The sequence below is a fragment of the Zootoca vivipara genome, chromosome 8, assembly GCF_963506605.1.
Source record: "Zootoca vivipara chromosome 8, rZooViv1.1, whole genome shotgun sequence".
NCBI lineage: Eukaryota > Metazoa > Chordata > Lepidosauria > Squamata > Lacertidae > Zootoca > Zootoca vivipara.
In genome coordinates, this window is record NC_083283.1 from 31,121,745 (window position 1) to 31,146,785 (window position 25,041).

A 25,041-nucleotide genomic window follows, 5' to 3' on the forward strand; every position below is an offset into this window, starting at 1 on the left:
CAGCTCTGAATCTACTTGTACTTGTCCTCCGCTCTTCCTCAGTAGCATGTTGGACGCCTTCCGACCTGAGGGGCTCATCTTCCAGCGTCATAACTTTTATATGCCTGTTGTCTTTGTCCATGGAGTTTTCTTGGCAGGGATACTGGAGTGGCTTGCCAGTTCCTTCTCCAGGTGGATCACGTTTAGTCAAAACTCTCCACTATGACCTGTCCAACTTGGGTGGCCCTGCATGGCATAGCTCATAGCTTCTCTGAGTTATTCAAGCCCCTTCGCCACGACAAGGCATTGATCCATGAAGGGGCTTGTGGTTTTTATAACTACTTAATTGTTTTTAAAATAGTAAGGTTTCTTTTTTTAAAAAAAACCACTTTCTGATTAATTTTAGGGCATTAAATCAATCAAAAGGCTTCTATCAATAAGTTATAAATTCCAAGCCTACAAAAAAGTGAGGGTTTTGGTTTTTTTAAGTCCCCACAGATTCCACTCTATTTTTTGGTACCGCACTCTACCAAAGCAATTTGGTTCCCTTTTAAACTTAAGCCACTAGTTTGCATGGCCTATATTCTTTTCTCATCTCATTTGTTTTACTAAAGATTCATTTGATAGCCATTGTTTGATAGCCTGATTGTTGATGTCATAGGATGTGGAGTGCTTTGGCAAAGAGATTTTGTGTATCCTATAGGACAATCTGCTTCTTCTTGTCATGAAGGTGACAAATATCAGGGCACATTTGGTAATATCAAAAGTAAAGCTACCACTCAAAGAAAACATTTCTAGCACCATCATGTGTAGTTAACACAATAAGCATGAAACATTAGCACCAAAAATGGTGGTTTGGTGAGGAAATCAGCCAAAATACTCAAGTAATTATTAAAACATGTGAAAGCTGTGTTAGACTGCTAACATCATTTTGGATAAGCTAGCCATTTCCTATTCCTGGGTCCCCACAGATTCACCATACATCTGGAAGACCAATTCAGTTTACTCTGTTATAGTCCTCTCCCCCTTTTGGGGGGGGGGGGGAATATTTGTTTCATATTTGAAAGAGAAGAAGATTGCAATGTTCCAAAAATGTATTTTTACAATGGCGTGCCTATACCAGTCAGGAAGTCACTGATCAGTTTTCACCCTAAACTTAATCAACATACAGCCCTGTAATAATGAAGACCTTGAGAGAAATAGCAATTTCAGTGATAGGCTGCAGGGACTAGACACCAGAATTTCTCCTCTGTTAAAAAAGAAAGTGCAGCACATTCCTATGGCCACATTTGTGCTGCTCCAGTTTTGTACACTGTGTATTTGCCAGCAATGAAGCAAGACAGCAGTTGTGTAGCGGATGCTCCAAATATTTGATGGGTTCTTGTCTAATCTCTCTCTAGAATGGTTCCCTTGTTGTTAGCAAAAAGACATAGCCTCACATGGACCTGTTCTCTCAAACACCATTTGATACTGGCCATGGAGGTAAATGTACATTTCTCAACTTTGCTATTATATAACCGGTGGCTTTCAAACCTCATATAGTCAAGGAATGTTTTCTACATAAGTTTGTTTGCCAAGGGGCCCATGTTGAAATGTCTCCTAGCTGTATGGAGGGAAAACCTCTTTTGAACCCTCCAAAACCTACTACCTTTTTAAAAAGAAGCTGCTCTTATGAAATAGCTTATCTCATTTTTGTTTCCTGTTGTACTTAACAGTGTGTTTATAATGGACAGGTGGGTTAATCCTGGCTTCACTGAAAGGAATGTTGTTGTTTTTTTAAAAAAATAAGTCATTGCTTTCAATGCAGCCAAGACTTTCACCCATTCTTAGCACCATTGTTGTAGACTGTGAAAAAGCTTATGCACCTCTGATAATAGAAAACTTTTGTTACTTGAATTGTTGAAAGACAGCTATTCCACAGATTCAGCTTATTCATACAATGTAGAAGAATAACAGTTAACAGTACAATATGTTGTAATAGTTTCTGCTACATTACAGAATCATATATTTACAGTTACTAGTTCTGTTTAGAAAGCATAATACACTGTTGTTGCTGGGGGCTTTTTTATAAAAAAAGGTTTGCATTTTTAATGTCATACTTATTCCCCCCCCCAAAAAAAATATTAAAAATATATAGGATTTGCATTTTTCTCAACACTCATCCTCTCCCTAGAGGAGATCAATCATACAAAAAGAACAACAGCTTATTTCACAAGAGTAAAGTCAGTTTGATGTTGCACCCATGAATATCAGCTACTTTTTACTTCTTTAGTAACACGTGAAGGGGGTATTACATAATTATGGCGGGGGGGGGGGCAGTATTGTGCTCCTGGCCCTACCTTTAGCATCTGCATGCTGCTGGTCTCATCTCCAGACGGATACATGTTACCGTGGTCATCTGCAGCAAATACCTCTATGCTTACTCTGCCTGGCATTTCATTCAGATATATGACTGCAAAGGTTCAATCACAACTACCACTCACAACTCTGTTACCTAGTTTAACAGAACAGAGCCAGTTAAAATGATAAAGGTACTGAATTGAGTCAGATTTGGTCATAGGGAACAGCAAATCTGAACAAGGCAAATGCAGCAAATTTTCTATCATGAATGAAGGAACCTAACAGCTCCATCTAATGTCACTGAAAGACATATTGATGTGGCCCTGGGACCTGCATTAGCATGACATCAGCTATCAGGTCTGCTTTGCCAATAGGGAGTACCAATGCAAGGGGGTAAATAGACCACTCTGCAGTGCCCTAAGAAACTTTTATGCCTTCTTTATGAGCATCTGGTCAGAAAAGGTATGTCAAGAAAGGCCTAGCCAGAAAGTTCTGCCTCTTTTGACATGGCTAGGATGTTACTTGCTGCAGCAACATTTTCCATTATTTGTGCTCTCACAGATGAAATCAGTCCATAGCACTGGGCCACAATTGTAACGCGCATGCTTTTAAGAAAAGAAATAAACTAGAATAATTGCTCAATACTGCTTATATTCTAGAACAAGAACCATGTACAAAATATACACTGTTAAGATTTAAGCAAATTTTTCCTCCCAAAATTGTCTGAAGACCTCCCCCCCTTTTTTTACAAACATATGGGGTTCTGCATTATTATTATTATTTTACTAGAATGCACTTGCTTTTCTCATTCTAAAGAATAACAGACACACAAAAGAATAATTCATAGGTGATTTTGTTCTATTACAGAGCTAATTTGCATTCCTCAAATTGCTTGATTTGTACATATCTTCTGTTTTGCCAGTTTGGCTAGAAGACATTTGTAACACTCAGAACATTGCATACCACTACAACCCTGTAATGGTGGAGTTTTTGCAGATAAGAAAATATATTCCCAATGACTTTTAAGGAAGCAGAATTTAATTACCTTAAATCCAAGTACCCCACTTGAGACTGTTTGTGAATCAGTCAATTACTTGCCATTTCTATAGCTTCCTTTTATTTCTCTTTGTAAATATATGATATCCCTCTCTGCCTATCAGTGATCTTGAAGGGTGGCTCTGTCAATTAAGCAGGGCTGAAGAGGATTTTTGCCACACCCAGAAATCTAATTGCTCAAACTACTTCACAAAGTACATTTATTATTAATAATATTATTAAAATTATTTACATACAATATGTGCAAAGTTCAATATACAATATTTTGTTACAGTCTCATTTGACCAGAGGAGTTATTGGGATGCTGCAATATTTTACTTAAACCAATATAAGTAGTTTGATGTTACTCCTGGAAAGCAAAGATTGTCAGTGCAAGATCCTCCGTAACTGGGAGGGCAAGCAGAACACGGCACCCCTACTTTATATGGCGCTTCTCCAATCCAGTTCCCCCTGAGGAATAAAAGTAATAATGTGATTAGCACATAGAATCACTGTTTGTAATATCTCTCCAACAGATCAATTAGGTTTCGTTTTCTATCTGTTACGTAGGGCTAAAGATTCTGCACAGCAGCGCTCAGATCTGTGTAAACTAGATATAATGAGCACTTGCATTGGAATGCTCTGTAGACTGTTACTGTAGCTGTGGTCTTATATATACTAGCCTTTTGCGCTCTTTCACTCTTGCCTGATGTTCCCAACCCTTCTTTTAGAGCTTCTTAGCCTCTTTTGGATTCTTACGGACTTTTTTATATATATTCTGTTATAACTACTTTTAGTTTTGTTTAAAAAAATGTTGTTGTTTTTTAAATGATTGTACCCCTCCCTCCCCATGCTGGTCTACAACTGTAATAAAGTGTTGTTGTTGCTGTTGTTGTTGTTGCTCTTGTTGTATGTAGGGCTAAGTCTATTTTCTGATTTGGTGAAGAAGAAGAAAATCACAGAGTTTGGTACTTGATATGGAATAGCATCATAATCAGATGTGATATTCATGTTACTCAAGTTTCTAGCCCCTGTGGCTGCGAATGTAGGGTTGGAAGTGTATGGACAAAGTCTGACCACCTAACCAAAAATGCCAGGCTTTGAATAACCCCTGCCTGGCCCTACCACCCAGAAGTGGCAGAGAAGCTGTCAGTGCTGGAGAACCCCTGTCCTTCCAGATGTTGCTGGATTACAGTTCCCATCATCCCTGCCCATTGACTGTGCCCTCAGAAGTTAATGGTATTCAGAATCTGATCACCCACCCTTGCTCTACTCTCATCTGTCACAAATGATAGAAGAGAGTAGATAGAAAAACTTGAAAGTGTCATTATCTCCTCATTTGCTGTCCAGAGCAAGGAGGATCCACCCTGGCACTCTGGCAGATGGCATCGTCACTCATACTGTGAAAAAAAAAAAGCCCCAGATCTTCCAGCCTCTTCTTTCTTTGTTGCGCCACTGAAAAGATGATGAGTCAGCTCAGTCAGAGAGCCTGCCTGCTAATATAATATATGAAAGCTGGTGAAAGGAACAGAGAGTTACTTACTTTGGGGCATAGTTGCATACCAAATAAACAGCTCGCCGCCAGACTGACCCCCAGACATTCATGTTGTGGCATGTGTGGATTGCACAGCCTATTCGATTGGAAGTGGCCCAAACCATCTGAAGAAAGATTTGTTAGAGTCAAAGGTGGAGAGAAACACAGATAGCGTAGCATTGAACTGAAGCATGATATTGATGTGTGAAAAGCTGAACTCAAATCACCTGGGTGTAATGTGTGCACATGGGCCCATAGCATCTCAGCGGACACCTTGGATTGCAGTCTTGAGGATACGGAAAGGCGTAGTCTTTCACTTCATCGTACCATGGCTTCACCAGCTGGAGAATAGATCGATACCTAGGTGTGGTTGAAGTCACAGAGAGATAGGGACATTTCTGAATGTTCAACATTATTGATGTGCATAAGACAGATATTAGGCTGCGATTATTTCCTTCACATGATCAAGTACTCGGGTATGCTCTGGCCTCTTACAGAGTGACTACAATTTCCATGACCATGGTGTCTTGAAAAACTGACCTATATTTTTGTGAATAAGCCCTAGGACATGCTGAAGAAAACGCATGCTCTGTTTGATGCTAGAGTGTTGTTGATACTTATACATAATCTGTTATTTATGTAGCTTCTGATTTTGCTGGCTGGACAGAGCTGTGAAAGTGATTTTTATTTTATTTATGTATATGTCCTTTTAGAAATGGTATCCCACAAGTTTCCAAATGGTGAACAATAAAACAATATTTAAAAATTGAAATGTGAACATTTGCATATATTTACAACAACTAAAGAGCGATCTCTTTGCCTAATTTGTATATCATGTATTCTTGGACCCACATAACAATCATTTTCTTTACGAAAATAGCAACAGTCACTGTGTTGTGTCAGACCCCATTGCTGATCCATGTGCTCCAGTGACAGAGTACTCCTGCACAAATAGGCTTCTCTGTTTGCTTCACTGGAAAAGAATGCTCTGTGCCTCGATCCTATTGCATATGTGAAGCTGGCTCATTAACTAAGTGAAAGGGGCTGCTTTTGTGCCAGTGTTCTCCGGAATCTTCTGCATCAGGGTAAATGTTGCCAAAATACATTAAATGAATATATGCTACAAGTCATCTGCCCACCTTCCAGTCCGTACCGACAGATTTTGTCCCAAGAATCTCAATAAGTAAGAAGGGCCATGGTCCCAAATGCAGGTGGCAGCCCATGCTTCCGCAGACTTGGCTAGATTTTCATCCCACACCTGGAAAAATACAAAATCTTTAGTAATACTGAACACAGAGACAGCAGGGTGTTCTAAAATATTAACTTTATTGTATTAAGTAGGAGCAGCCAGAGTTCAATGGAACTCAGTTCTGGCACCTCTCAAGTGGGCTCCATTGCCATTAGAAGAGGCATTTGTGGTGAGTTCCAGCACCTATTTTTCTATAAAAACAGCACTGAGTATGAAACAGAGAGAGTTGAAGGCAACGACATGGGGTGTGGCAGAACTTTCCCTCTTCCCTAAATCAGATTGGTCACTTCTGCCGTGTTTCTTACACAAGCCTGGTGGATCGAGCAAACATGATGGTGGGGACTCAGCTAACTCTGTTGTTGTTGTTGTTTAGTCGTTCAGTCGTGTTGTTGTTTAGTCGTTCAGTCGTGTCCGACTCTTCGTGACCCCATGGACCAGAGCAGGCCAGACACTCCTGTCTTCCACTGCCTCCCGCAGTTTGGTCAGCTAACTCAGGACCCCTCTAAATGGGTGCTTTATTGTGGGTTTATTCTGCAAGATGCTTTTGATACAATATGGATGCATTTGTGGTGGATTTATTCTGCTTTAGGTCTGCTATGCTTCACTCATGCTACCATGTTATTGCTACTTGGAGGTGCTCTGGCACAACAAAAGTGTGACAAAAAAACCCAAACCAGAACATCTGTGATTTAAAAAAAAGTTACAGGACTTCAGCAGAAAATTACAGGGTGTACATTGCTTGGAAGCAGTATGACCACCCAAGTGCAAATAGTCTTGGATATGGAATCACAGGAGACTGCCTCGATAGCATCATGAGCACAAATTGCCATGAATGCACAATAAAAATGATGTCTGGCAGGCCCCTGAGGCTTAATTCTATGCATGTATAGGCTTTTTCAGGCATTTGCCTATGCAGTTCTCGGAATATATGAAAGGAGCTATGGGGCTGTGTGCAGACAGTACACCTGCTCCCAGCATCTTTGCCACTGCCAGCTTTATCCATGACATTCGTGCATTGGGGGGGGGATCTGAAGGGCAATCATCACATTTATTTGCTGGGCACCCTTACAATCCTATGTGTTGTTATTGGCCCCTGGTGGCACGGAGGATTCTGAGCACATCCCGTCAAATGCACAAGCACACAGACCCCTTCGGACCTTCTTGCTTTGCATGCAAAAAGGCCTAAATGGTGGGGGACAATGATGTGGGGGGGGGGGGAAAGCTAGCTGGAATTACCTCTTTCCATGCATTTTGATAATGCACAGAGGTGATCACCCGAACGGTGCTTTGCTATTAAGGACATCCCATTGAACTCATGGGAATTACTTCTGAATAAACATGCACAGGCATGTAATATTGAATTGACAATTTACTGCACTTGTATTCCACCCTTCCACCCAGCTGCAGTTTAGCCTCACCACAACCCCCTGTGGCTAAGACTGAATGACTGGTGAAAAGGCCTACCAATAACTTTGGACTTGAATGTGCATCAGAATACTTTTCGATCTTGTTTCAGATCTTCACTCAGCGTTGTTTTAACACTGCATTATACCTACTGTGTTAAATGTTTTATTTCTGTTGTTTTAGCATTGCTGTTTTTATTATGGGAGCCCAACATGAGAATGCTTACAGTAGTTAAAGGGCAGTAAATAAACAATACTAATATAGACATATAAAATAAGTAAACACTCGCCATAGAATAAGTGTGTGTGTGTGTGTGCGCGCACACACACACACACACACAGAGAGAGACAGGTTTTTCATTTCAATCAAGGAAACCAATTCCAAGTTCATATGCATAAATCATGTCCCTCTGTTTAAAAAAGTATATGGACAATATTGGGTGTGAATAAACCTGATGTAATCTCTGGAATGCCCTTCCCACTTGACATAACATGAACAATTAGATCCAAATATGCAGTCATTTCGAGTGTGCTTGGGAAATGTTTTCACCTCACAGTGATCCATTTGGCAGAGCTATTCTGAGACTTGTAGCTTTGTGAGCTGGGTAGGGGTTTCCTCACAACTCTCAGAACTGTACCTTTAACAAAATACAGCTCCCAGAATTCTTGGGGGGAAGCCATGACTGTTTAAAGTAGTATCAAAGTGCTTTAAATTAATAGTGTTTGAATAGTGTTTAACTTAAGGTCAAACTACACATGTTGCAAGGGTTCTGTGATTAGATCTCCCAAATGCCATATATTGTGGCAGGAAGATTTGGATTGTGCTCTGTGGCAAGGCAGAAGGGATTTTTTTAACTCTTTCTCCAGCATGGATTCCATGATGCAAAACAACCCTCTGAAATTCTGTTGGCTCCAGAAGGGTTGGGTGGGAATAGAGCACCCAGCTGAGCTTAATCTGCTCAGAGAGGAGGGATTTTGCATCAGAGTTACGGTAGCACACCCCACTTACATTATGACCTGATCTAAAACCCCTCCTCTACAGCTATTTTTAGGAAGAGAACACACTGGGAGATCCAGGCAGTGACAACTTTAAAGGAGAGTATTTCACTACACTAAAGAGAGATTGTTGTGTCAGCCTTTGTAGGCGGATCCAAAGATTCTTGACATGAACAGTGGACAAGCATTTGTGCCACAGCTTTGGGAAAACAAATAGGGTACAAGATGTTTTGCAGCTGAAGTTGGCTCTAACACCACCATCCACCCACAGTCAGCTATGTGATGCAGGTAGAAAGAGATGTTTTCTTGGCCATTTGTATTATGGACCTTTGTTTCTTTAAGCAGTCCAATGGACACATGCAACCTATGTAGCAATCACCATATATGGCCAAGCATTTAATATAGAGGAAACTACTTCTCTATCTGCCTCCTGCCTCCCCTCTCCTTTTCAGTGCATACTAAGTGATGAAAACACATGAGCTCATTGGAATTTATACAGACAGATTTGGCTGGCATTATGTATTTATTTCAGCTATGAGATCACCTGGATTCTGAGCTGTCCCTTTGCAAAGAAATCATTCTTGCATTTGTAATCTATTGGAAAGTCCATATACTAATATAAATGAATTAATACTGTGATCAGCTAGCAATTGGCACTTTTCTGTGAACAATCTATTAAAGAACTATAAACAAAAGTTTGGTTCAATATTTTGAGACAATGGTATCAATCCACTGAGGTTGCCATGCATAAATTGTCTTGATGGGCAGCATGGATAAAATCCCATACACCACCTCACTTCTGGATTTATAAGAATGTATGCATACAGCAAATGGTTGCTACACCTGTGAGAAATTCCCTCCGCTTAATAACGTATTCTCAGACATCTAATTTTAGTCCTATTTCACACTCTGTGGGTCAACAGATCTGGCTGAATATAAATAATGAGTTGTATCTAGAGTAGACCTCCTAAAATCAATAGACAGGACTAATCACAGGTCCATTAATTTCAAGGCATCTACTCCAAGTAATTTCAATGCATCTACTCCAAGTAAAACTTAGTTGGATGCAGCCCATAGTTTCCCAATCCCAAAACAATATTTAATAGACCTTGAACTGTTTGCCAACCTTCCAAAATGGAGTCATTGCTTTCAACATGTAGAATGTTTGTTTCTTACCATTCTAGGACATCACAGCACTTCAGCCAATAGCTATAGGGGCTCACAGGTAAGCACAAGGGGGAAACAAGGTCATATATGAAACTATATTGTGTATTTCCAAGACTATTTGCAGGCTGCTGTTAAACACTGGTCGTGTGTGTGTGTGTGTGTGTGTGTGTGTGTGCGCGTATGTGTGAACACATAGATAGAAACAGTGAAAGGCTGCTTCTTTAAAAATCTTTTCAATAATAATAATAATAATAAATTATTTATACTCTGCCCATCTGTCTCAGTTTCCCCAGCCACTCTAGGCGGCTCCCAATTGAGTGTTAAAAACAATACAGCATTAAATATTAAAAACTTCCCTAAACAGGGCTGCCTTCAGATGTCTTTTAAAAATAGGATAGCTGCTTATTTCCTTGACATCTGATGGGAGGGTGTTCCACAGGGTGGGCGCCACTACCAAAAAGGCCCTCTGTCTGGTTCCCTGTAACCTCACTTCTCGGAATGAGGGAACCGCCAGAAGGCCCTCGGTGTTGGATCTCAGTGTCCGGGTTGAATGATGGGGTGGAGATGCTCCTTCAGGTATACAGGACTGAGGCCATTTAAGGCTTTAAAGGTCAGCACCAACACTTTGAATTGTGCTCGGAACGTACTGGGAGCCAATGCAGATCTTTCAGGACTGGTGTTATGTGATCTCGGCAGCCACTCCCAGTCACCAATCTAGCTGCCGCATTCTGGATTAATTGCAGTTTCCGGGTCACCTTCAAAGGTAGCCCCATGCAGAGCACATTGCAGTAGTCCAAGCGGGAGATAACTAGAGCATTCACCACTCTGGCGAGACAGTCCACGGGCAGGTAGGGTCTCAGCCTACGTACCAGATGGAGCTGGTATACAGCTGCCCTGGGCACCTCTTTCAGCAGGTCTGGGAAGGTTCCCTTCCAATCAAAATAATGAAATTATTGGAAGTCAAATATGAACATTTCACTACCCCAAACTGGTAGCTTTAGGCTTCTTTTTCAAACTAAATACAGTGGCATTTGTATAGTACCACATTAGGGATGAAGCTGATCTGGAAGCCCTGTCCCTGAATTTAAAATCCTTACTTTTATTATCAAAACATAGAATCATAGAATAATAGAATCATAGAGTTGGAAGAGACCACAAGGGCCATCCAGTCCAACCCCCTGCCAAGCAGGAAACACCATCAAAGCATTCCTGACAGATGGCTGTCAAGCCTCTGCTTAAAGACCTCCAAAGAAGGAGACTCCACCACACTCCTTGGCAGCAAATTCCACTGCCGAACAGCTCTTACTGTCAGGAAGTTCTTCCTAATGTTTAGGTGGAATTTTCTTTCTTGTAGTTTGAATCCGTTGCTCCGTGTCCGCTTCTCTGGAGCAGCAGAAAACAACCTTTCTCCCTCCTCTATATGACATCCTTTTATATATTTGAACATGGTTATCATATCACCCCTTAACCTTCTCTTCTCCAGGCTAAACATACCCAGCTCCCTAAGCCGTTCCTCATAAGGCATCGTTTCCAGGCATTTGACCATTTTGGTTGCCCTCTTCTGGACACGTTCCAACTTATCAGTATCCTTCTTGAACTGTGGTGCCCAGAACTGGACACAGTACTCCAGGTGAGGTCTGACCAGAGCAGAATACAGTGGTACTATTACTTCCCTTGATCTAGATGCTATACTCCTATTGATGCAGCCCAGAATTGCATTGGCTTTTTTAGCTGCTGCATCACACTGCTGACTCATGTCAAGTTTGTGGTCTATCAAGACTCCTAGATCCTTTTCACATGTGCTGCTCTCAAGCCAGGTGTCTCCCATCCTGTATTTGTGCCTTTCATTTTTTTTGCCCAAGTGTAGTACTTTACATTTCTCCTTGTTAAAATTCATCTTGTTTGCTTTGGCCCAGTTGTCTAATCTGTTAAGGTCATTCTGAAGTGTGATCCTGTCCTCTGGGGTGTTAGCCACCCCTCCCAATTTGGTGTCATCCGCAAACTTGCTCAGGATGCCCTCAAGCCCATCATCCAAGTCATTGATAAAGATGTTGAACAAGACTGGGCCCAAGACAGAACCCTGTGGCACCCCACTAGTCACTACTCTCCAGGATGAGGAGGAGCCATTGATGAGCACCCTTTGGGTTCGGTCAGTAAGCCAGTTACAAATCCACTGAATGGTAGCATTGTCTAGCCCACATTTTACCAGCCTCTTTACAAGAATATCATGGGGCACCTTGTCAAAGGCCTTGCTGAAATCAAGATAGGCTACATCCACAGCGTTCCCTTCATCTACCAGGCTTGTAATTCTGTCAAAAAATGAGATCAGATTAGTCTGACATGACTTATTTTTCAGGAACCCATGCTGACTTTTAGTGATCACAGAGTTTCTTTCTAGGTGCTCACAGACTGTTTGCTTAATGATCTGCTGTAGAATCTTTCCTGGTATTGATGTCAGGCTGACTGGGCGGTAATTGTTTGGGTCCTCTCTTTTCCCCTTTTTGAAAATAGGGACAACATTTGCCCTCCTCCAGTCTGCTGGAACTTCGCCTGTTCTCCAGGAATTTTCAAAGATTATTGTCAGTGGTTCTGAAATCACCTCTGCCAGTTCTTTTAATACTCTTGGATGTAGTTCATCTGGCCCTGGAGACTTGAATACATCTAAGCTAGCCAAGTATTCTTGTACTACCTCCTTACTTATTCTGGGCTGTGTTTCCCCTGCTGAATCATCTGCTCCATATTCTTCAGGTCGGGCGTTGTTTTCTTTCTTGGAGAAGACTGAGGCAAAGAAGGCATTGAGGAGTTCTGCCCTTTCTCTGTCCTCTGTTTGCATTTCACCATCTTCTCCTCTGAGTGACCCCACTGTTTCCTTGTTTTTCCTTTTGCTACGGACATACCCATAAAAGCCCTTTTTGTTGCTTTTAACCTCTCTAGCGAGCCTGAGTTCATCCTGTGCTTTAGCTTTTCTGACTTTGTCTCTACACGTGCTGGCTATATGTTTGAATTCCTCTCTGGAGATTTCCCCCCTTTTCCATGTTTGTACATACCCCTTTTAAATCTTAACTCAGTCAAAAGTTCTTTAGATAGCCAGCCTGGCTTCTTTAGGCACCTTCCATGTTTCCGTCTCATTGGTATTGCCTGAAGTTGTGCTTTTAATATCTCCCTTTTAACAAACTCCCAACCATCATAAACTCCCTTCCCTTTTAGTATTACTGTCCATGGGATTTCACCCAGCGTTTCCCTAAGTTTTCTGAAGTTGGCTTTCTTAAAGTCTAGAATTTGGACCTTAGTATGCTTGGTTGCTCCTTTCTGCTGGATAATAAACTCCAGAAGAGCATGGTCACTCCCACCTAATGATCCTGCCACTTCTTCTACCCCACTAACCAAGTCATCACTATTGGTTAGGACCAGATCTAAAATGGCTGATCCTCTTGTTGCTTCTCCCACTTTCTGGACAATGAAGTTGTCTGCAAGGCCAGTGAGGAATCTGTTCGACCTTATGCTCTTGGCTGAGTTTGACATCCAACAAATATCAGGATAGTTGAAATCCCCCATTACTACTATCTCACTTCCTTTGGAATGCTTGGCCATCTGTTCCAGGAAGGCATCATCTGTGTCCTCAGTTTGGCTTGGGGATCTATAGTAAACTCCCACAATGAGATCAGTGTTGTTTTTCTCTCCCTTAATTTTGACCCAGATACTCTCAATTTGGCTTTGAAGTTTTAAATCCTGGATCTCTTCACAGGTATACATATCCCTAACATATAAAGCTACTCCTCCTCCTTTCCTGTTTGGTCTATTTCTCTTAAATAGATTGTATCCCTCTATTACTACATTCCAGTCATGAGACTCATCCCACCAGGTTTCAGTGATGCCTATTATGTCATATTTAGTTTGCTGTACCAATAGCTCAAGTTCATCTTGTTTATTTCCCATGCTCTGTGCATTAGTATACAGACATTGAAGACCGTTGATCATTCCCCCATGTCTCTTATTTAAGGATATTTTCGTCCCACCACTAGGTCTGCATGCTGCTTGCTCCATTTGGTCCTTGACATTTGGATGATCATCTTCAGCATTTGATAGACTCCTACCTTCAGGACCACTGTCTCCCTCCCCCACATAAGTCAGTTTAAAGCCCTCCTGAACATGCACAGTGCTTACTTCTAATCCTGTGTGGTTGACTACTGCTGTTTCCATTTCAACAATTGAGAACTAAAACCAAGAAGCAGTGGTCTGTGCATGGTGGCACATAGGCCTGGATCCAAACCTCCCATGTTCTACCTGTCAAGATTTAAGGCAGTGTATTTGCCATATGGAGTTCTTCTAATAGATATGGAAAATTTCCCTTGATTGTGTTGAATTAAACGAAATCTCTGTTATTTCATCAGAAGAATAAACCTCTTGCAAAATCTTACAGATTAATTTTAGCTCTTGCCAAACTCATCATGAAAATCCTATTTCTATATTCCACTATTAGTCTCCCAGCATTTCTAGGAATTACATTCTTTGGATGCAATTTTTATCCTGTGACATCACCGAATATTCTGTTGTTAAGTTAAATAGCTCAAAACCGGCAATATTCCTTTGTTTTGTTTCAGATATGGAAGTGAATTAATGATGTCAAGGGGAATAGTTTCCATATGTTTCGGTGCATAGTCCTGAACTCCTTGATATGTCAAATATAGAATCTCATATGATAGGATCTTTCTACATTCAGAGCTGAGGCAACAGTCAGACTAATTGTACTAAATCATTAATATATGCCTAATTCTGATGTCTGCCTTTCACGAGGGATCTGGCTGCATTTATTTTGGGGTGATTGATCTTTTAAAAGACTTTCCACAAATATTAAATTTGCATATGGTACGTTTTCCTCCAATCAGACCACTTTCAGGAGAACTGGAGTGAAGCACTCATGCCATAGCTATTCAAACTAGGCCATTGCTTCCTTGCTTCCTTTCTTTTTTAATAGTTCAGGAAGCGCTTTGTACTAAAAGGAGATCCTTTCCAATGTCTATTTGTTAAAACTGCTCTGTGATCTTTCATTGTTAACACATTTCCTGGCTTGATTTTTTTCAACATTTCCAATAAGAATTTTAGTTCAGTCTGTAGCCAGTTGCTGCAAAAAAGCCACCATGTGGATTATATCATTTGGGGAGGACTGGGAAGGGCAGTCAGTTGAAAAAAACTGCAGCTTTTGACACATTCTCAGATTTTAATACGCCATTAAAAGGTTCATAGGGACCTGGCCAATTTTCAAAAACATAGCTATGCATTTAAGCAGATGCGTATCTTGTGATGTTAAAGACATTATGTGCTCTTAATGTATCCATGTATATCCCAGTCAAGGTTCAGTTTTGGAAACATTCACTTTGATAGTCTGGCCAAAATCAAGGCAAAACAATGATAAGAACATGACTATGACCTTGTTAATGTTTCTTGGCTGACATTGCACACCGACGGCTGCTTCTAATGTTGCATTTCCTTTCTTGCATGTTGGAAATGTAAGCAAAGATTTATCCCACAAAAAGCCAAAGGCAGCAGTTGTGACTTTATAATGTTAGAATGGACTCATGTCAGTAAAAAGCAATGGCCTGCAGAGAAAGTTCCAGAATCTTTATTAGACACATTTATAATATTTGCCTCTGGTATTCTAAAGCTTTGAAGACGTATTCTTTCAATTAGTTCCTGGCTACTGCCCTGCATGTGTTTTCAAATCTCAAATATAGAAATGAGCTACTGAAAGCAGCTCTGAGACAGGGATTTTACCCAGTTGGTTCCTGGGTTGGGATCTAAAGAAGAGGCATGAATGCACAGGATATTTCCCTTCAAGAAATCCACTTGGTCTGTCAGCCCCAGCAGTTTCCCTCTGCTGAACAGATAAGCCTCTTTTTAAGTTGAACAGTAACTTTTAGCTTTGGCAGTGGGCATTGCTGCAGTGAAAATATTTAAAATCTTTGACTGAGCAATGTATTTCTCTTCTTCACTCACACACCTTTTCTTTTCTTTTCCCCCTGTCCCATCATTTTGATTAGCACAATAATTAACTTACGAACTACCGCAAGTAACTGCAGGATGATTGACAGCAGGCTTGTTCATGTAAGAGCTTCCTCGCTCATTAAATACTTTTTGTTTATGGGGGGAGGGAAATGGGAAGGCCACCTTCTCTGTAGTTTGAAGGTTGAGTCAACATAGTATGGTGGTTACTGAGATTAATCTTCAGTGGGATTAATTTTATTGCATGGTTGATATTATGAACTGTCTATTGTGTACCTGATTAGCTGGGCACAGTTCACAGTCCAAGACCATTCAATGGCAACACAGGCCAGCATGCTGTCCCTAGAAATTCTGTAACTGAGAAGCAGCACTCTGACAGTTTTCAGGCCTTGCTTGAATATAAAGGCTCAAAAGAGCATTGCACTCTAGCGGGTCAACAGCTGCCTTCCTGGAAGTGCCATTTGGGAGCTCTCCTGGGTGCTGTAGAGCCCAAACCACCTGCTACTTGTGCTTTGCATATGCTGCCTAGGTAGTAGTTGGCTCCTAGATGAATGCAAGCTTCAGACATTACTTAAGCAATGTCTTTGGACCTAACATTTCTGTACATTAGTCAAAATTGCAGTCTCTTCCACAGAACCATTGTCTAAGTTATACAGTGGTACCTCGGGTTAAGAACTTGATTCATTCTGGAGGTCTGTTCTTAACCTGAAACTGTTTTTAACCTGAAGAACCACTTTAACTAATGGGGTCTCCTGCTGCCACTGCTGCACAATTTCTGTTCTCATTCTGAAGCAAAGTTCTTAACCCGAGGTACTATTTCTGGGTTCGCTGAGTCTGTAACCTGAAGCGTCTGTAACCCGAGGTACCACTGTATAAATTGTAGTTCCATTTCCCCATCTCTCTCTGACCTTGCTCCTGAACAACTCTGAGTGCTGGTGCCACATCACATCTTGTCCTCTATATACAACAGTACACATTATTGAAAGTTAGATGAGGCAGTAGAATCGCCAGGTTCTGCAGCAACGCCACTTCTTAGAGTAGCTTTGGGTAGCTAACTGTAAATTGGTACAGTATTCAAACATGTCACAAGACTCCTTGTGCCCAAGTCTACTTATCTGCTAGCAAAGGAACTTGGAGGTAGGGCAAGATTCAGTTCCCAGCCCTTTGCCACCCACTGTTGTGTACAAAACAATATTGCAAGGTTCTAAGAATATTGTGGAGTGAACCTACGCCTATGATTTAGTGTGCATTTTTAGTTCGTAACAATTCAGCGGGTTTTTAAATGCAACCATAACTGAATGCAAGATCATAACTTGAGCTGGGAAGATATTTTATCTAAGGACTTGTCCACACTTCCATTTGCCCCACCACACTCCCCCCACCTAAGGAAAACCCACAGTTTAGCACACAATTGGAAGAAATGCCAAGTGGGTTTTCAACGGATTGCCGTTTGTACTGATTCAGCACTAAAGAGTGGGTTTTCCAGGGGAAAGCAGTGGGGCAAAGGCAAAACCACTTGGACTCATGGCTAGAAATCATAAGACAAGCACAGAACTTCTCAGACCTAACTAGAAGTGTGGGTAAGCCCCAAGCAGTACACATACTCTGTATGCAGCAGGGCCCAGGTCACAGGTTCTCCTGTGAAAATAATCAGATACTAGGTGATGTGAGAGACCTCTGCCTGAGATCCAGAGACCAGCTGCCAGTCACTGTGGACAATATTGGGCTTGATGAGCATCCAGTCTGCTCTAATGCAAGGCAGTTTCCTCTGTCCCTAAGACTGAACTGACACAGACATGCAATTGTGGTTTTCTGAAGGCTTGTCCTTTTCCAGTGGCCTTGGAATACAAACCCATTTTGTGACCTTTCAGCACTGCACACTTGTAGGCACGAACAATGTGTTCCTAACTACTGCATGTGACATTTGCTATTTGAGCTTCAAAATATGCTAGGGGGTCCAGTGTCTCTTGCAATGACTACCTTACAGTGAAACAAGTTTATACTCACATTAAAGGCTCATTCAGGCTTCACTTTCTAGACACACTTACCTGGAAGTAAATCCCATTGCATACTTCTAGATATAGGTAGGATTGTGCAGTAAGAATTTATGTCAAGGATAGTGTGTGATTGGAGATACAAAATCTATGCCATTTCAACTAAAGTGTTTGGGGGCTAGGTTAATAATTACATATGGTGGTGCCTTCTCTTTGGTGGCACCACTTTTCCATAAGCCAAGCTTATGGAACTCTTTCTCTAGGAGAAAGAATTAGAGGTTAGTATTGATATAGTGAGCAAAATGGAAACCTGGTGGTGTCACTCTGTACATCAAAGAGGGCATTGAGTCCAACAAGGTAGAAATCCCAAAAGGGGCAGACTCCTCTGCAGAATCATTGTAGGTGATGGTTACTGGACACCAATAATAATTACATACATGCTATTGTTCCCCTGATTGGCCTGCCATTTTTAGTGTCTTCTTAAGACCTCTGTGTACTAAGTTGCTGGAAGCCACAGGAGGAATGAATGCTCTTGTGCTTGAGTCCTGTTTGCCAATTCCTTATAGGCATCTGCTTGGACACTGTCAGTACAGAATCTTGGACTAGATGGGCGACTGACCTGATTCTACAGGCTCTTCATATATTTTTATGTGGTACATTTGCCACTCTCCTTCCCTCATTGTTTAGGAGAACTTTCACCAGATGAAAATTGACCATCACATACTGAATTTCCACCTCCCCACTATTGACCACCATGATATGTAAGATAGACAGTGAAGCTCTCAACAATAGTGGACAAGTTTTTTTACTTATTTATTATATATAGTCAAAAGCAATCTCTGTTGATATTATATATGTTAATCATTCCTAAAAGGGTTCACCTATTAAAAATAAGTTTGAGTTATGCCCTTCCTTCCTTCCTCTGAATTTTCTACTCAAAATAAGTCAATATTACTGATAAGTTGTTAGCAATACATGGCCATCTAAAATGCTCCTGTGACTTTAAACATTATTTTTGTATAATAAAACAATAGCCCTTTCAGAACTATGTGAATTCTTTACTCAGTAGGTAACAGAATTTCTGCTAATCCAGCCTATTTGTTACATTAAAATGCATTCACCGAAAGCTGCAAAGAAATGGAATTTTATATGTAGAGCTGCTGTAGTACATAGTAATTCATCTCCAGGGGGCCCAGAAGTGCACCGGAAATGGCGCACGCGCATGCACACAAGCTATTTCCAGTCCCCCGGCAACCCGGAATTGGGCCGCCATGCCATGCCGCTAAGAGTGGGCAGCGGCGGGTGGTGGTGGATAAATCAGTCCAATGGGCCAAATCTGGCCCCGGGCCGTAGTCTGGGTACCTCTGATGTAGATGCAATGCTAGGTGCTGTCTACTACTTTAGACAGTTACTTCAGCAGACAGTATGCAGATTTGTTTTAACTGTCTTAGTTAAATTGGTTTGGTAACCCCACCAGAAGAGCTACCTGATTTGAAATGCATGGGCCCTTAATAAAAAATATATCAAGGGGCACTTTTGATGTTTCCTCTCCACTCCAGTCCTTTGCTGATACCTAAAGTGAATAGTTTTCAGTAGCACTACACAATTTCTAAAGAACTGCAGCAATTAAAATGGACAGGACACCTATCATAGGCAATAACCAGTTGTGGAAAGCCTTTTTCCATCTTTCGTCCAGCCTGCTTATTCTCCCCATTCATACTTTCTTAATTCCTTCAAGAATGAAATACAAGCACATGTTGTCAATGAGCATGGAAGAGCCAGACCTCAGTGGTAGAGCCCATACTTTTCATGCAGAAGGTTCCAGGTTCCATCCTCAGCACCTCCTGGGGAGCAGATGCTAGTCAGTGTAGGCAACACTGAGTGTGATGGAGAAATGGTCTGACTCAATATAGACCATGTTCCTATGAAGGGCAGCTGTAGGAGCCCAATAGAAGGTTGAGTCTCTTCCCATTCCTGTAAGGTTAGGGAACACTCTGGTTTCTTCCCACTCCATAGTACATGCTCAGTAAATCTTCTTCTGCCTCATATTAACTGGCTTGTTAGTGACTTTATTCTTACACAAATGATGACAGGGCAAAGGGCATTTGATGGCAGGGCTGTGCATGGACCCTGATCTGATTCAGGGCTCAATGTAGCACTTCAGAGCCCTATCCAAACCTGGGTTTAACACAGATCCACATGCCGAACCAATTCATGGGCCTTGCACAATGCTCTACTTGAGTTTAAAACCCTAAATAAACGTGGTCAAGAGGATGGGGCAATCAAGGGTTGCCTCAACCCTCCCCTGGGTCAACTCCTAGGTTGTCAGAGATTTGCCCAATTTGGTTTGGGATTTGGCTGGAGCCAGTACACAGCCCTTGTTCATACAACCTCTCAGCAGGGACACGGTGTCACTGTGGTCTAAACCACTGGGTCTCTTGGGGTTGCTGATTGTAAGGTCAGCAATTCGAATCCACGTGATGGGGGTGAGCCCCCATTGCTCTGTCTCTGCTTCTGCCAACCTAGCAGTTTGAAAGCATACCAACGTGAATAAATAGGTACTGCTGTGGTGGGAAGCTTAACAGAGTTTCCGAGTGCTCTGGCTTCCATCACAGTGTCCCATTGTGCCAGAAGTGGTTTAGTCATGCTGGCCACATGACCCAGAAAGCTGTCTGTGGACAAACGTGGCTCCCTTGGCCTGAAAGCAGAGATGAGCGCCACACAGCCCACAGTCGAATTGACTGGACTTAACCATTTAGGAGTCCTTTACCTTTACCTTTTACCATACAACCTCTCAACAAGTTCAAGGAATGCTAGAGATGAGTCACTGGGACACAGGAGCTAGCTCACCCCTACATCTGTGCATTCAGAGTGAGTGAGGAAAGGTATTTGTACATTTACTTTACAACACAGACAGCACATGCCAGGACTCCCTGCAAAGGTGGCAGTGAAAGAGGGGCAGGGCTTCTACACATTCGCTCAACACCTTCCCACTTTCCTTGAACATTGGGTAGTTATCTGACACCCCCCCTTCCAACATTATAACTTAATGAGGGAGGGAGAGCAAATCTAGATTCTTTAATGTGCAAACAGAGCTCTAAATCCGGTTGTGCAATTATATATTTGCAAGGGTTTCATGCATAGAAAGAACTATGGGAATTGCTAGATTTACAAGACTGATTCAACCAACCATTTCCTTGCATATCAACTGGTTCGCCCAATGACTCTTGTTAAGCAATATTTTTCTTGTAGTTTACATTGCGGGGAATACAGTTAAGGTTGGGTCCATCTCACTCAGCTGATGATTCTGTTGGGTCCTGAATTTTTTTTGGCCAATACCACAAGGTATTCTGGTCCCTTAGAATCCACAAACTTAAGGATTGGCTGCATTCCAAGAACATGGGCATTTCCTGGCTCTCAGCAAGCTTGGTTCCAGCGTGCTGCACTTATTTCCAAATGTCTGGTATGAAAAGCTTTGACAGCAAAGGTAATCTAAACCTGAATGGCGGAAATGGTAAAATTGGCTTCCAAGACACAGACTGCTTATACAAGACAGCAAGCTTTGCAAACATTTGGGGAGGGGGGTGGATCAGGAATCCATCCTTAGAATGCATTGACTAAACACTTGGGCTACAGGCATGTTTGCTCAGTCACTGGGATTATCTCCTGCTCTTTCTGATCCCCGTTTTCATGTGTTTGTGTGTTTTACATATTTTTCCCTGATGTCTCTTGTGTTGTTGTAGGAAGAAGATGAATGACCTGGATGTTCAACACTGATATGGAATTTATATTTTCTGGGAATGAGGTGGCTATTTTAGTGATGAGGCAGGAAGAAGGGATTTCAGCCAAAGAAAGTCATTCTATTCTTGTTTACTTTGTTGCATATTTGATGCGCTTCTAATATCAAAGCTAAATATAATAACAATAACAATAACAATAACAATAACAATAACAATAATAATATATTATTTATACCCCGCTCAATCTGGCTGGGTTACCCCAGCCACTCTGGATGGCTTCCAACAGAATATTAAAATGCAATAATCTATTAAACATTAAAAGCTTCTCTAAAGAAAACAATCACTTTTTTAAAATATCTGGTGAGCATGTGGGCTGGATGGGTCATGTGTGGCATCAGCGCAGCTTGTATGGGAGTGGTAAAGTACCAGTTGATCCACCATCCCATATAATTAATAGATTTTAGATGTTACTGCTGCAGTATGAGATTCAACCACAAGGAAACGGTGCCATCTGCTCCTCAAAATGGCCATGCAACATTAGCTGCCTTTTATGGGGGACAAGGAGGTAGGAGAAGGTGGCAGGAAATCTATGATCTATATCCCAACTCCTAGAGAAGCTGAGGATGGTCCTTTCTAGGCCTTTCTTCCAGCAGGTGGTGGAGGAGGTTTTGTGCTGAATTCCAATTTAAAGTTGTTTTCCCCTGATCCCTTCTCTCCCTCTCTCTGTTTTCATCCTGCGTCTACGGTATTATATCTGTTTATATTATTAGTCCTTAAGGAAGGTAGAGATGGGAAACTTGCGACCTTCCAGATGTTATTAGACTACAGCCTCTACCATCCCTGACCATTGGCCATGCTGGCTTGCCTGGGCTGATGGGGTTATCGTCTTAAACATCTGGAGATAACCAAGGTGAAGAGAACTCAGAAGTGCTGTGGCACAGTTGCACTTACTGATTGCACCATGAGCTTTCCTGAACATTGTCAGGTACAGTTAACCGAAGCCAATCCACTACAAACTTTTATTGGCTTCACATTAGGTAACTGCCATGACTTCCCCCTCCCTCCCTTAAAATAAAAAATAAAAGAATGAATCTTGGAGACTGTAGTTTGCAGAACAGGATGAGAATTCTCTTTTACAGGTCGGTAATATCCCTCACAGAACCACAAACACTATCGTTTCCTGGAAAGAGGGAATGGCACTTAACCTAGTTCAAGTCTGCAATGTTAATATGTCCCATGGCAATGTTAACATATTTCCACCGCCTCCTGGATTTCTCTCTCTCAAAAGCAGAAACCAATTATCACACAAACATATCATGATAACTGGAGTGTTAAAAAATATCCATGCTTTAATATTGCCATGGTTTTTAGGGTTAGGTTTAACCCTTAAAAACCATGGGAGCATTAAAGCATGGATACTAAACTATGGGTGATGTACTGTAAATTAATATGAGCAAGTTGCCCCAAATCCTCATTCAGATTCCATCATTCCCTGACCATTTTGCCATGCTGGTTAGAGATGATGACTACTGGAGTTCAACAACATCTGGAGGTCATTCTGTTATTTTAGGTATGGTAGGAACCCTACATTCAGATGAACCATTGCAAAGAAGATTGAAAAGCTCCCCCACCCCTGCTCCAGTAAGTTTCTGATTGTTTTTATGTATTGCAGTGATACAAACAATGCCGTATTAATGCAAGAGGTTACTGGCATTCAGAATATGCACAACTGAAGACAGACCTGTAATAGTGGCATGGCAGCCACTATTATACCCTATCCCAAATTTCTGTGTCATAAGTGGCCTGGGTTATTCTGCTCATTCAAAGCTCTAGAGAGGTTTGAAAAGCCACTGGTCTAATTTAAAAGAGAGTGGGAAAGAAGAGCGGAAGAAATGACATAGTGTAATATTAAGAGTAGCCAATGTACTGCCTTCCAGTCATTGTTGGACTACCACTCCCATCATTCTTGGACAGTGGCCATGCTGCCCGGGGGCTGATGGGAGTTGTAGTCCAACAACATCCGGTTTGGCACCACCTTGGTTTAGTAGAATGAAACATCAGCTTTATACTTTCTGAAGTTCAGGAGTGGGTAGGGAAGTAAATGAAGGTCTACTTACCATATATTCCATGTTAGATGCTGGTGGGAATACTTTGCCTCTGACTTGGTTGTGATAATCCAGAATGGCAATCATGTCATTCTGTGAAATATATCGTTTCCTCCTGGTTTTGGGAGGGCTTGCAGAATCTGGAGGAATGTTCAAGGCCGCTCCAGTGTCCGTGTAATTATTGGCTGACAAGACCAGCTCTGTGGAGTTGTGTGACTCTATTGCACTTGTTTCACAGAGAATGGAAATCAAGAGGGTAGCACTGATGACAGAAATTACTGTCATTTTGGGCCCCTGGTGGTGGGGTGGGGAGCAAAGATTTACTTTAACTCACAACGGTAAGCAGAAGATCTGTGAAGGGAAAATGGTTAAATCATGTGACTGGGGTGAATGTGAATATCTTTCTCTTTCAGATGAGCTTCCCCCAACCTTGCATTTATTTATAGTATTTTACCTGGTTCTTCAGCTGTTTAGTCATCTACATAAGGTAGGTAACTCAAACGATAATGGATAATGTTTCAAGAGAGTCGAATAATGCCTTGCTTTGTCTCAAGTTGCCTAGCAACCATATACACACATTGCCCTATAACGTACAACAGGATTTATTACTGGCCATCTGACTACTGCATAGAGCATCTAATAGCCTGACAATGAAAGCTCCATCCATCCTGGTGATTAGGAATGTGCTTTTGCACTCATTCCCCCCACCCTACACCCGCAATAAATATTCAGCTGCAAAGCGATAGGCAAGAAACCTGAGAAGACATGGAAACACAGTATCTCACTCGTACGGCTAATAACTGAGTCCAGCAAAATAGGATGTGCATTAATAAAAAAGTGCATGCAAAGCAAACTGACAGAGCTCAATGGCTTACCTCTTTTCAGAACCAAAAAGCCTAGTGTATTGTCCTTCCAAGTTAAACAGCTCTTGTCTGTGCTCTAGTGTGAACCCTTGGAAAGAAGTGTGTGTCTTATTACAAACCCTCAAAGAGAAAGAGAGGGAGAGAGAAACTTTGCAAGCTTTCTAGTGGCTGGCTACAGGAGCTGCTAACAGCTTTTATATGTTAGTCTGTGTGAGCCACGAAGGGCAAATCTTTCCAAGAGTCTTTTGCACAGCCAAAAATGAAAGGGGTGGAGTTTTGCACAGGAAACACAGTGATTGGTTACCATCTGTTTTGGGGTGGTTTTTTGGTGTGTTTTTTTTCTGTGGGCTATTAGGTTATTATTTCACACACCCCTACCCCTGACTACAAAGAGGCAAAAGTCTACCCTTTTCCCTTTCAAAATGTTCCACCTTTCCCACAGTTTTCCTGCCCCCACCATCCCCTTCCCACACACATTTGGCATCCAGTTTGGTTCCTTAATAAATATATATCTGATAAATTGCACATATATTTTGTTTTTCATGAGTTTTCTTTATATAATGATATTATAGCATGTACAATCAGTAGCTTAAAGCAACAGAGAAGTGTTTGGTTGATCAGGCAGTACTGTGTGAA

At 41.6% G+C, this 25,041-nt stretch overlaps 1 protein-coding gene across 1 annotated transcript; it reads right to left on the bottom strand.

The window, feature by feature from the left end:
• Positions 1-307: 307 nt before the first annotated feature.
• PI15 (peptidase inhibitor 15) lies at positions 308-24,595 on the bottom strand. The gene is made up of 6 exons (XM_035125807.2): positions 24,418-24,595; positions 23,555-23,893; positions 6,028-6,146; positions 5,116-5,248; positions 4,898-5,013; positions 308-3,825 (listed from the first exon to the last, which is right to left on the bottom strand). The coding sequence occupies exons 2-6, from the start codon at positions 23,825-23,827 to the stop codon at positions 3,690-3,692; spliced, it is 777 nt and encodes a 258-aa protein (XP_034981698.2). The 5' UTR covers positions 23,828-23,893; positions 24,418-24,595; the 3' UTR covers positions 308-3,689.
• Between the last annotated feature and the right edge of the window lie 446 nt (positions 24,596-25,041).

What these genes read in the sequence shown, in the direction of transcription:
- PI15 (XM_035125807.2), bottom strand. Translation starts at nt 23,827, where the DNA reads ATGACAGTAATTTCTGTCATCAGTGCTACCCTCTTGATTTCCATTCTC. An exon ending in CATCTAACATGGAATATATG is followed by an intron (nt 6,147 to 23,554) that starts GTAAGTAGACCT and finishes GTATTTTTCCAG; the next exon opens with GTGTGGGATGAAAATCTAGC. An exon ending in TGTGCACACATTACACCCAG is followed by an intron (nt 5,014 to 5,115) that starts GTGATTTGAGTT and finishes ATCTTTCTTCAG; the next exon opens with ATGGTTTGGGCCACTTCCAA.